This window comes from Felis catus, chromosome D4 (assembly GCF_018350175.1).
Source record: "Felis catus isolate Fca126 chromosome D4, F.catus_Fca126_mat1.0, whole genome shotgun sequence".
Taxonomy (NCBI): Eukaryota; Metazoa; Chordata; class Mammalia; order Carnivora; family Felidae; genus Felis; species Felis catus.
The window spans coordinates 84,208,003-84,220,888 of NC_058380.1; the positions used below are offsets into that span (position 1 = coordinate 84,208,003).

The following is a 12,886-nucleotide window of genomic DNA, read 5'->3' on the forward strand; positions in this document are numbered from 1 at the left end:
CCCAGAGGGAAGAAGGGCAGTGACTGACTGACAATGTGAACAGAGGATGGAACAGCGGTGTGCATGCTATGCTGACCCTGACCCCCAGATGCTAGGGCAGGGGGAAGAGTGAGGATGTGCAGAATCTCTGGAACTGGCCAACTAGAAGTAATCACTTCCTTCGTGAAGGAAACCATGAAACCTTTCAGAGAGATTATTTGAGACATCCATGGCTTGATGGATTGGGTTCGTTGTATGGGACTGGGCTTCAGTCCCAGTTCTGTTACTGGGACTGGATATCCCACTGTCTATCCTGATGGCTGGGGGCGGGGGGGTGGAGGGAAGGAAAGTTAGTGCTTATTAAGTAATAGCTATGTGCCAGTAAACACTAAATTCTCTATATGCATCACATTACTTCACTTACTCCTCCAAGCCTTGGTTTTTTGTTATGAAATGGGAATAACATCATCACTGTTCTGTGTGGATTCAATAAGGTGATGGGGGGAAAGTTCACAGTACACTGAAAATTGTCCTAGAGCTAAAGAGTATTAGCGTGATGACAATTTGCATTTAAGGCATAATATAGTAGGTAGGTGCAGGACGAAGCTTTAGACAATCTGGATTCTGATCTCAGCTTCATTACTTGATGAGTAATTGTTCCCTATACCCTAGTTTCCTGATATAAAAAATGGAGATAATATCAGTACTATCCAGTAATAGTGATATAATTATAGGAGACAATGAATATAAGAGTGATCAGCGAAGTGCCTGGCACATAGCAAGCACTTGATAAATAACTGCCTTTAAAAATTGTAATTCTGGGGCACCTGGGTGGCTCAATCGTTAAGCATCTGACTTCAGCTCAGGTCATGATCTCACAGTTTGTGGGTTCGAGCCCCGCATCAGTCTCTGGGCTGACAGTGCACAGCCTGCTTGGGATTCTTTCTCCTCTCTCTCTCTCTCTGCCCTTCCCCCACTTGTGCTTTTTTTCTCAAAAGAAATAAATAAACTGAAGAAAATCGTAATTCTTCTTAATATTGTTTACAAAGATCAGGTCTTTGCCGCAGGTTTCACTACGGGACTCCAATAAAGTTTTTCAATCACAGAAAAGTCTGGTGGAAAATCGGTTTAAGTTAGGGTCTTGCAGGTCCAAATTTGCGTCCCTCCTCGCCTTTCTCAGAAGCAGATGGCAGATGGTGAAAACGGGAGCAGGGGCCACGACTACCCGATCGGGAGACAAGCAGCTGTGATGGTGCCGCGGGGCTGGGGAATTCTCATCGCTGCTGCGTGCTCCTGCGTACCACTGACTCAGAGTGGACGGGGAGTTTTCTGTGGCATCAGCAGGGCTACTGGGGAAATGCCGCACACAGACGCTTACCACTTAGAAGAACTTGCCACAGGGGGCAAGTGAAATCTCTGCTCTGACTGACACAGGATGGATGAGCAGAGGAGACCATCCATCAGTGTCAGGAAAGATCTGAAGCACCTGGCTAGTCAGTTGAAATAAAATAAATTATTTACTGATCTCAGAATCCAGCTGCTCACTCAAATGCTCATAAAAGTGCGTTGTTTGCTGCCCTGTCCTTTACAGTAGAGTCAGTTTTGGAAAGAAGGAATTCCTGGATTACTCTGCCGGTTTTTGTTGTCGTTACTGTTAAAATGAAAGGGTGTCACCTGCTTCGCGAGGGAAAGGGGATCCGAAGTTATAGAACTCATCTACATGGCAACAGGAAATGAGCTTATTTATTAATCACATGGTATAGTACTCACAGGCAGAGTTTATGTAATTGTCACAAAATTCCTTAGGACTAATATATGAAGTTTCTGTTCATAATGCTGTTTGTAAGACTGAGTGTAGATTCATAACTGAAACAGATATTCTGACAGTTGACTGTTCAGAAGCTCCTTGGAGCCATGACTCACCACCAGAGGGTGCCATGTGTACCACTGGAATCTTCCAGAGGTGACTGGGACCTGGCCTCTAGTAACACTTCTGAGAACCACTGCTCCAGGGAGAGATATCCTCACCACTGTCATCATCCACTTCTACCTGACAAGTGTCCTCCACTGTGGCTACAAGTGAAACTCTGCCGACAGAGCCACTACCTAATCTAAGTGATCTGGCTAATTTCAAGATGGTAGACTTGGACAGAAAGCAATGGGCAAAATAAGTAACAGTGACAATAGTAACAACAACTAAGATGAGCCTCCTTTCAGAATACAGCTTCTCTGGGCCAAACACTTTATTTTATTCTACCTTGAAAGGTAAACATTAGAATTCCCATTTTACAGATGACAAAAACTAAGCCTGAAAAGGGACTTGTCCAAGGAGACACTGGGGGTAAGTGGTAATGCTGGAATTTATTTTTTTATTTTTTATTTAAAAAAAAAATTTTTTTTTAAATTTTTTTTTAACATTTATTTATTTTTGAGACAGAGAGAGACAGAGCATGAACGGGGGAGGGTCAGAGAGAGGGAGACACAGAATCTGAAACAGGTTCCAGGCTCTGAGCTGTCAGCACAGAGCCCGACGCGGGGCTCGAACTCACAGACCGTGAGATCATGACCTGAGCCGAAGTCGGCTGCCCAACCGACTGAGCCACCCAGGCGCCCCTTAAATTTTTTTTTAACGTTTATTTATTTTTGAGACAGAGAGAGACAGAGCATGAACGGGGAGGGTCAGAGAGAGGGAGACAGAATCCGAAACAGGCTCCAGGCTCTGAGCTGTCAGCACAGAGCCCGACGCAGGGCTCGAACTCATGGACCGCGAGATCATAACCCAAGCCAAAGTCGGCCGCTTAACCAACTGAGCCACCCAGGCGCCCCGGTAATGCTGGGATTTAAACCCAATCCTGACTACAGAGTTGGGCTCTTCCCACAGATCCTTTTGTGGACTTCTTCCTTTAAATGAATATACATGTCAGAATCTAATGAATTAAAGTTTGGCTTTTTTGCCTTTGGAAAAAAAAAAAAAACCAGGGAAAGAAGCTCACGATCTTGGTAATCTTTCCAAAGCACTGCTTTTTTACCTTGGGAATGGGTGGATTTACTGATTGTGCTCCCTGGGAAAATCCCTGCCTTGTAGCCTGGACCTCTGTCTTGGCTGCAATCCGGCTACTTACTGGGCTCCTTAAAACCAGACCCACTCCTTTGTTACTGGGAAGGTACTGTAGGCAAACCCAAACTAGATGTCTGAGTAGCATTCTTATTTTAGTAAACTTTTAATTGAAAATATATCAACAGAAAATGCATGAGTTGTAAGAGTATAACTTGATTTTTTCTTAAAAAAATTTTTTTTTGATGTTTTTATTTATTTTTTGAGAGAGAGAGAGAGAGAGAGAGAGAGAGAGAGAGAGAGCAAGCGAGAGAGTGAGCCGAGCTAGGGAAGGGCAGAGAGAAAGGGAGACACAGAATCCAAAGCAGGCTCCAGGCTCCGAGCTGCAGTGGGGCTCGAACTCATGAACCACGAGATCATGACCTGAGCCAAAGTTGGAAGCTCAACTGACTGAGCCACCCAGGAGCCCCGTGTAACTTGATTTTTTTCACAAAGTCTACATACCCATGTAATCGGTACCCAGATCAAGAAGCAGAACCTTACCAGCATCCCAAGTCTCTCCCCTGCAGTCACTACAGCTTCCTCTCCCAGCGGGATGACCACCTTCATTACTCCTGCACAGCAGATGACTGTATTTTTGGAAGGCAGCTACGCTCACCACTATAGCACCAACGCTATTTTTGTGTATTTTTGAATGGTACGTAGTGCAATAATATAGTACGTACTTCTACTCCCCCCCCCCCCCCCCCACCTTTCTTGAATCTGGCTTCTTTTTGAGTAGCCTCATTATTTTTATTTCCATAAGTACCAGGAAAAGCAGCTCCAGGAAGAAAAACACCAAAGAATTTTATGTTTAAGGATCGACATTAAATAAGCAATTTTTTTTTACAATTTAGATATTTAGCTTCCTCCCTCTTTCTTTCCTTTCTTTTTTTTCTTTCTTTCTTTCTTTCTTTCTTTCTTTCTTTCTTTCTTTCTTTCTTTCTTTCTTTCTTTCTTTCTTTCTTCCTTCCTTCCTTCCTTCCTTTCCTTCCTTCCTTCCTTCCTTCCTTCCTTCCTTCCTTCCTTCCTTCCTTCTCTCTCTTTCCTTCCTTCCTTCCTTCCTTCCTTCCTTCCTTCCTTCCTTCCTTCCTTCCTTCCTTCCTTCCTTCCTTCCTTTTTAAGGAGGCAGAAACAGGTCCAGAAAGAAGAAAAAAAGATGGGTTCTGTGTTTTGGATCAAAGTTACTGGGTGCCAATCCATCTAGTTAGTCTGTTCGAATCCTCATCATCTTAGCAGCTGGTGTTTACTGAGGACTTGCTATGTGCCAGGTGCCTTTCTGAGTAGTGTGCATGTGTGGTGTCATTTCATCCCTGTAAGGACATCTGTGAGACAGGGATTATTATCCTCACTTTACAAATGAGGAAACAGAGGCTCTGAGTCATTTGCCTGTGGTGATACAGCGGACGAACGAGCCAGGGTTTGAACCCAGGCCTCTAGCTCCAGCGTCTGTCCGAAGCCCTGCCTCTCCACCACGAGCTCTCCTTTACAGGGGGTCCACCACCCGTCGGGCCCTGTGCTAAGTGCTTCACATGGCCTAACTTGCTCCCCAAGGCAATCCTAAGAAGTTGGTGCTACTGATATTCCCAGTTAGAATGGAATTGAGGCTCTGAAAGATGAAGGCACTTGCCTGACACAGCTGGTTACCGACAGAGCCACGATTCAGAGCTTTGTACATCCGAGGGTCCCCTCTTACCTACTAAGCTGTGCTGTCAGAGTGTTTCAAGCTCCAGTCAGTGAGGCTGGGAAGGAGTATTTGAAGAGATTTTTGAGGCTTATTACAAATTAGCCAGACTAACACCAGCATTACAAAAGACTTTACTATGAGACACATACGGAGCATTTGTGAGAAACCCAGAATCGGTGGGCCTCGACGTTGGAGCGCAAACCTCCTCCCTTCACACACAAGCAAATGAGGTCCGGGAAGGGGTGGCGTGGCAGAGGCAGGTGGCAGAGCCAGGTCCGCTCCCTGACTAAGCCTGGCACCCACACCTGCTCCCTGCTCCCCCCAGTGTCCTTTCGGAGGGAGCAGGTGCGCTTCAGTTGGCCAAACCAGGGTTCTGCTCCTCACACTACCACCTACCTGCTGTGTGAGCTTGGGCACAGACATCACCTCTCTGCACCTCATTTACCTTCTTTGTTAGACGGGGAAGATACAAATACCCACCGTCTAGGTAGTTTTGCAGAGTATGTAAAGCACTTAGCACAGTGTTTAACACACAGCAGACACCTATAAATGACAGCCGTGATGATGATGATATTATGTTGACTACTACGAGACTTCGACTCTTGTTACATGTAAGTCAAAACAGAAATGTAGCTTTAATTGGAACAGATTAATCCCAAATATTTGAGTATATGTGCTGCCGAAGCGAGCACAGATTAATCCCAAATATTAATTGAAAGTTCTGGATTATTCGGTGAGGATCCAAATATAACTTCTGAGATCATTAAAAAGCTTCCTGAATAAAGTCATGAATGAATAAGCAATGAATTCACCTGAGTTAAAAAAGGCAAGTGGCAATGCTACAAAGCGGTTCTAAGGATAGCATGTAGAAAATTACAGAATGAAAAGATTTATGGAACTTCACAGAAGTCAATCAGTTTGAAAAGAGTCTCAGGTTAGTTCTATTTCTAATCTTCTGCTTCATAAAAAAAGAAGACAAGACAGAGCACTCAGGTGGGAAAAAGGAGGTACTTTATATTTCACTGTTTAAACATTTTCTCTGAAAACAAATTACCGTCAGTCATTCAGGTCACATAAAAGTCAGATGTTGTTTCTCTCCCTGTTTCTACACTGACCACTGATACGAAGGGTTCAGTCCATCATCGGTTCATGTACTTACTTACCTAACTGGACATCGGTTGTGAATCGCAGTCTGTGGATCATGCTGACTTTGAATGACTTGTAATGGTGACTGCTCAGCATATCCTGTACTGTAGCTATGTCAATTTGTGAATCCTCCTCAAAAACCCCGTCTGCCCTTGAACCTGGGGAAGAAAAAGCAGTTTAACACATAAAGATACATGAGGCTTGGAAAATGGTGTCTGCTTAAAATGCTCTGGGATAAATTAAAATAATATGGGCTATTTAATTTAGAGAAGAAAAGGCTGAGCGATGACTCAATAATGCCATTCCAGTAAACAGAGAATGGTAACATATTCATCATTCAACAATTAATACCACAAACACTGCCTATTCTATGGCAGGCCCTTGGCTGGGCAGCAGGGAGTCACAAGGATAGAAAAACTGCTGCTCGCCAGAAGCTCTCCATCTCCACGAGAGTTAAGTTACAACCACAAAAGCATGGGCGGTCATCCTTCTTGCTTCTTTTCTGAATAATTTTTCCCATCATAAAAGTAATCCGTGCTCTTGGAGAAATCTTGTGCTTTCCAAGATTCTCAAACTGTGTGTTCATCAGTTTCCCGTCTGGCATCCCAGTCTCCACTGGTGTGGGCACGAGCCTGCTCACTCTCAGATGGGTGTAACATTGTCCTCATGGGCCTTCCAGCCACCGAGCTCTCCCTGCAATCCAGCCACCATAGGACTGTCTGATTCATAAAGCTTTCTAAAGCCTAGATCATTTATTCACTCGTCAAATGTTTAGTGAGAGCTTCGTGCATGCCCAGTACCCTGAGAGGTGTACAGGGGACAAGTAAGAAGGCCAGTGCTCAAAAACCTTGCCTGGCTTCCCATGGCCTTCTGAACGAGGCACTGTTTTCAGCCAAGCAATCAAGGCTGTCCATAAGTTGCCTAAAATGTAATTTTTTAACTTTACTTGTTATTTCTCAGCCATACCTTCTCTCAGCTCTTCCCAAACTCCTCAGACTGCACACAAGTCTAGATTCTTCTACTGCTGGCCCTTTGTTCATGTGGTAGCCTTCCAAGCTTACCCTGGACTTGTCAAAACTCCACTCAAGGCGGCTCAAAGTCTATCTCCTCTTGAATTCCACAGCAGTTGGAATTTGTGAATCTTGGTTATACTGGACCCTGGGGCCAGACAGCCCTGGGCTTAATTCCTATGCCTCTAACTTGCTATATGATCTAAGGTCAAGTGACTTTAAACTCTCTGAGCCCGTTTTTACCATGCACAGAATGTCAAAATGTATTTAAAGAATCTAACCATAATACACTTAGTAAACAGCAGTCATGATTGTCTTTATTCTACCGTCAGAGAGGACCATATTCGATCTTGCACTAGAATTGTTGACTGGTCACTCTGGCCTAATTTGGAAGCTTTTTGATGGTCGGTAAAGCTTCTCATTCATCTCTGTATCATTTACAAGCAGTGCAGGCAACTGGTATGCCCTCACTAAATTGTGCTAAGTAAATAAATAAAAAATACATAAAGAACCAGTGCGTTTGAGTGCTCACTAGACATCAGGCATGGCGCTAAGCTCTTTACACATGCACTTAAGCCTCATGACAACCTGGTGGGTACTCACTTTCTCTATTATACAGATGAGGAATCTGAGGCTTTGAGAGGTAAAGTCATGTGCCTGAGTCCACACGAAGCAAAGCTAAATTATTTCCCGTTCCCCAGCTTAAAATGTGGTCTTCTGCAGGTGCAGCTACTGGTACCATTCACCAGTGGGAGGGAAGCACCTGTATGGCGGAGGCCAGCCAGAACAGGGTGCCCAAGCCTTGTGTTGAATACTCAGAGATGGCTTCACAGGGAAACCCAAAGAGAACTCCTTGGGACAGAGTTGGAGGAATGGAAAACTCTAGATTTGGGTATCAAATGGGAAAATTCTGTTACATAACTGGCAGCCTGACAATTAATGTGCTTTTCCTTCCCACAGTTATTGCCTACGGGGTAAGCTTTTAAGTCAAAGTTGGTTTCTGATGCCTTCACATTGAACTCCTTTATTAGGAACGGTGCATTTGATTTCCAAACACTTTCCCAGTTTGGACCACTCTAGCACCCACAATAATGCTCCCTGCTCAGGGAGGATGCAGCCTCTCCCTTAATGGACCATTCACTGCATGCCTGTGATACAGTCCCATCTTTGAGCATCTGCATATATTATACTGTCCTCTCTGCCCGGGTCCCCTTCTCCCCACTTCATTCTCTCCTGACCTATTCCTCCAGGTGTCCTACCTATTTTTCCTGAAGAGCCTAGCTCAAGTGACATTCCAGGGAAACTTCCCTGACCCCCGGCCCCCAAGTGTAGCTCAGCTCCCTTTGCCACTGCACCCAGCATTTTTCTGCAGAATGCTGTCACAGCTAGTCACTGTCTGTCTCTGCCACTGGCAGAGTGACTAAGAGAGCAGGCAGAGTGACTGCTTTACTCACCATTATAGCCTAGACCCTGCTAGTGCTACCATGCCCAGGATAAAGCAAGTGCTCAATAAAAATGTACTGATGAATGCCAGCTGCCGTGGCCACAGGAGAATCAGAGGGGCTGAGCGACTTAGCCAACATCACATCACGAGGACCAGAAGAGTGGCACTCAATATCTATGAGGATCATTAGGTAAGTTCACTACCTTTCTTTAGGACATGTGTAATTTTGGACGAAATGGCATCATTGTGAGCATGACTGTCTTCTGGGTAACGTCCATATTTTAAACCAAGAGAGTGGCTAGAATTTATAGAGTTTCAAATAATCAATCACTTTCCCCAATATACACTTTCCTGAAACAGAACCAAGAAGATGTGTTTATTTCTATTTTTAGAACCTTTTATATATGAGAGCTGTGGAGAATTTTTGGTGAAATGTTAAAATCCTTTCATGTTTTAAAAACCAGTTAAAGTCATCTTATCTGAGAAAATGCCATTATTAGATACAGCTTAGCTCAAGAACTTCTGCTTTCTTTACTAATTAGTATTTTCTAAATATTGCAGGTATTTGATTTGGAAAGAGGTAACAGCTCATTATGCTAAAATGCCAATTACTAAAAAAAAAAAAAAAAAAACCACACTTAAGAGTTTTACATTTTATGATGTTGGATTAAAACCAATTTAAAAATTACTATAACGTGACATATAATTTTTTACTGAGCAATTTCAATGCCAGCTGCTAATAAAGCATCTTAGCTGTAAATGATAATTCAGATGCTTTTAGATAAAGTGGTGCATAAATATGGCTGGAAATTGATTTAGCTTCTTACAGAAGCTACTGAAGAATGACATATTTTGTTTAATACACCAGCTAATGTAGTCCTAAAAGCTCAAACAAGTGCCAGTTTTCACTCCTAAATTTGCTGTGGGAGATTAATGAAAACTTTATATTTTGCTGAAATGTTAATAATGGGCAGATGAGATGATAGGATTTTAGTAGAGGTCTTAAAGCTATGGAATAACCAGCAAGGCTTGTCAATTTCCTTATATTAATTTTGTTCAAGACTTATATAGCTGGAGCTGGCTCAACACACTAATGCTTCTTGCATTGACCTTCTACTCTCTAACAGTGTAAATTCATATCCCATTTGAGGATTTAGGCCCCCCTGTTACTTGGGTAAGTTCTGAGCCTTGCCCCAGATGATAAGGGGTGTGTTTGCTTTTACGAGTAGAAGGGCAACAGCACCTGGGGGAGTAGGAAAGGACAACAGCCCTGCACTCGCCTCCAGTACACGCTGCTCACCCCCAAGCAGGTCATCTGCCGAACATGAACAACTTCCGGTCTTCGGAGTTATAGAGCCATTTTTTGACAGAGGCTCAGGAGTGTCGCTGCTCGGAGGGGGCACGTCTGTGTGTACGGATCAGTCAGCCATATAACCTGCAACTACTGTCCCCATGCCAGCAGTATGCTCGCCTATGGAGGCACACTGGTGAGGATAAGGCAGGGTCCCTGATCTTCAGGAGCTCACAAACTTGCTACAGAACACAAAGAAAGTATTACAAGGCAGAGAGAAGCACCCAATAAATGGTGCGTACGAGAGACATTTTACATCTAAAGACAAACATCCAAAGCAGAGCATTATACCAAAAGCATGTTTTGGGACCAGAAAAGTTCAAAGACTTTGTATGTATACCTTTACTGTTTGTATCCTTCTAGAAAGGAGTGAATCCAACCATACACCGGCACTGTATCATTTGCATATTAGAATTATTACTATATATCAACTTCACATTTAAAAACCCACTTCTGTTCAAGAGAAGACATTTTTATCTACTCCAAGTAAAAAGCAGAGAGAGCCAGAATGTCTTAAAAATAAACATATATTAAAAAAACCACTCCCAAACTGTTAATTTAATTGAAACATAACCCTTTGGTATTTTGTTAAATTAGCAATTAAAAAGGTCATAAGCAATTAAATGAAACAAAAGCCACACTGTGTTCATCTACATTAATGCTGAACTGGGTCTCCTCCTGAATGACAAGATAAATTGTAATGGTGCCTTCAAAGACTTCACAATGTATTTTGTCAAAGTCGGGAGTGTTAATGTCTCTATGTGCTATGGATTACCATAATGTATCGTGTCAAAATGCCCGAGCTGCAATAACTCAAAGATGTATTGTGATAGATCAAATTTTGGGGTGGGACCTAAAAGTGACTTGAGCACCGGAGCTCAGATGGACTGACACCAGGGTCTGGAAGAATGGCAGAGAGCCCATTTGCAACTGGTAAAGGTTTGAGGGGCAAAACCTACAAGGGGAAGGAGCCTAGCTATTTGGGGGAAGGAATCAGGAAGGAGGAAACAGGAATGGGTATCTATCTTACTGGCAAAACCAGGCCAGGGCAAGAGGGGTCAGAGGGAAGCAGAGAAGAGAGGAAGGTGGAGGCAGGCAAAGTCTAGGGCCTGCAGCAAAGAAAGAGAAGGTGCTGAGAGAGTCAAGTGCTGGGAAGTGGCCTTGAGCCTTAAAAACACTGGAAAGAACCCAGAACGTAGAGTTCAGAGACGTAGGTTCAAATCCTAACTCTGACATCCAAGGTCAAGAGTGGGTCAAAACCTTGCCCGAGACACCATTTTTGGGAAGAGGCAGAGCTGGGACAGCTCTATTAAACCCGAGTCCATGTTCTTCCTGCTGTGCTTCTCTTTCTCCTCCCACCTCACCGCATTCCTACAAGCAGCAGCAAGCAGAGACGCTGGGTAGGTGGTAGCTGCAAACTCCAAACCAGTGGTTCTCGGAGAGGAGTCCAGGACCCACTGGAGGGAGTGACCCCCAAGAACCAGTCCAGGCGGCCATAATCTCAATACTATTTTCATAATATTAATAGTAAGAGATTATTTGCCCCTTTCATCCCTGTTATCTTATGAGAGCACAAAGTAATAATAATAAGTACACAAGTTTATAGATATGGTTCTGATTCCACATTGCGACTACCCTTTAAGAATCAATCACTTGAGTTGTGGCATATTAATGAAAATTAATATCCACTATTGTCTGAAAAGACTACTGAAATACTCCTCCCATTTCCAACCACATATCTATGTTAGGCCAAATTTTCTTCACCTACTACAACTGGAACAATATATTATAGCAGACTGAATGCAACAGACATGGAGATCAAGATGTTTTCTCTAAAGCCAGACATTATAGAAATTTGCAAAAATATAAAATGGTGCCCACTATAGTATTCAGGTGATTAGCCAACAATTTATCTTCCTGATGGAACAAAAATAAATGCTCTTCAGAGAAAGAAAATGGAAAACAAAACAAATAAAAAAGAACAAAAGAAAATATAGCTATTTTCATAAAAACTTAACATGTAATGGATTTATTATTACTTTTTAATAAATTCGTAAATATTTAAAAATTTCTCAGTTTTGATTCCTAATAAATAGATATAGCTCAATAAATAAAAGCTCTTTGGGGGTTCTCAATAATTTAAAAAAAATTTTTTTTAATGTTTATTTTTGAGAGAGAGAGACACAATGTGAGTGGGGAGGGGCAGAGAGAGACAGGAAACACAGAACCCCAAGCAGGCTCCAGGCTCTGAACCGTCAGCACAGAGCCCAACATGGGCTTGAACTCACGGACTGCGAGATCGTGACCTGAGCCAAAGTAGGACGCTTAACCAACTGAGCCACCCAGCCAACCTCCTCAATAATTTTTAAGAGTGTAAAGGGGTCTAAGACCAAGAAGCTTGAGAGCCATGCCACTGCCTTTATTGGTTCTTATGCCATGTTTTCAGTCTCTGGATATCCTCTGGACAATCATGATGAGACGTGAAAGTGCGATTACAGCTGTGTATGTGTTACATATCTGACAACAAACACAAATAGAAAGCGTGGACACACATTACAAGAGTAACAGGCTTGTTGTCAGGTGATCAGATCAAGGTGAATTATAACTAATACTGTTTTACATTTAAAATATGTTTTCATACACATGATTTCACTGAAACTTAGAGGTACATACGGGACTTCCTTTCTGACAAATGGACACTAATCAACAAATCAAAGCTCAGATGAACTCACTGTATGCTACCGGCAGATGTCTTATGTTTATAGATACAAACTACACAGGAGTTTACACTTCATTTTATGGTTCAACGAGTCTTAGGCCAAGTCAAAAAGCTTGAATCCAGTTTATGAGTTAAAACAACTTCAATCTTTCTTCTCCAAAAAGATCAATGCGAACTCTAGAACTCAACCAGAAGACGATGATGGCCTTTGTTACACCCTCTCCTTTAAACTCTCTGTAGCAAGTTGATGCTGCTGACTGATCGTATCAAGTTCACAAATAGGCCAGCACCAACCACAGCTGTGGGACTATGCTAGTGCTTCAGGAACACAGGAGGATGGCAGGAGACCCAGACGATGGGAGGGGACAGGCAGTCCACAGAGGGAATAGTATGAGGAAAACATGAAGTCCACCAAGTGTGAGCGCTTATATAGGGATCAGCAAATGTTTGCATTTG

The 12,886-nt window shown here is 43.0% G+C and overlaps 1 protein-coding gene across 7 annotated transcripts in view; it reads right to left on the reverse strand.

Annotated features, from left to right (window-relative positions):
* MAPKAP1 (MAPK associated protein 1) overlaps window positions 1-12,886 on the reverse strand; it is a 246,002-nt gene that overhangs the window by 38,699 nt on the left and 194,417 nt on the right. For all 7 annotated transcript variants that reach the window (XM_019816522.3, XM_019816521.3, XM_019816520.3 and 4 more), the window contains one exon: window positions 5,924-6,064. In XM_019816522.3, coding sequence (XP_019672081.2) covers window positions 5,924-6,064 — 141 coding nt within the window. The remainder of the gene's footprint in view (window positions 1-5,923; window positions 6,065-12,886) is intronic.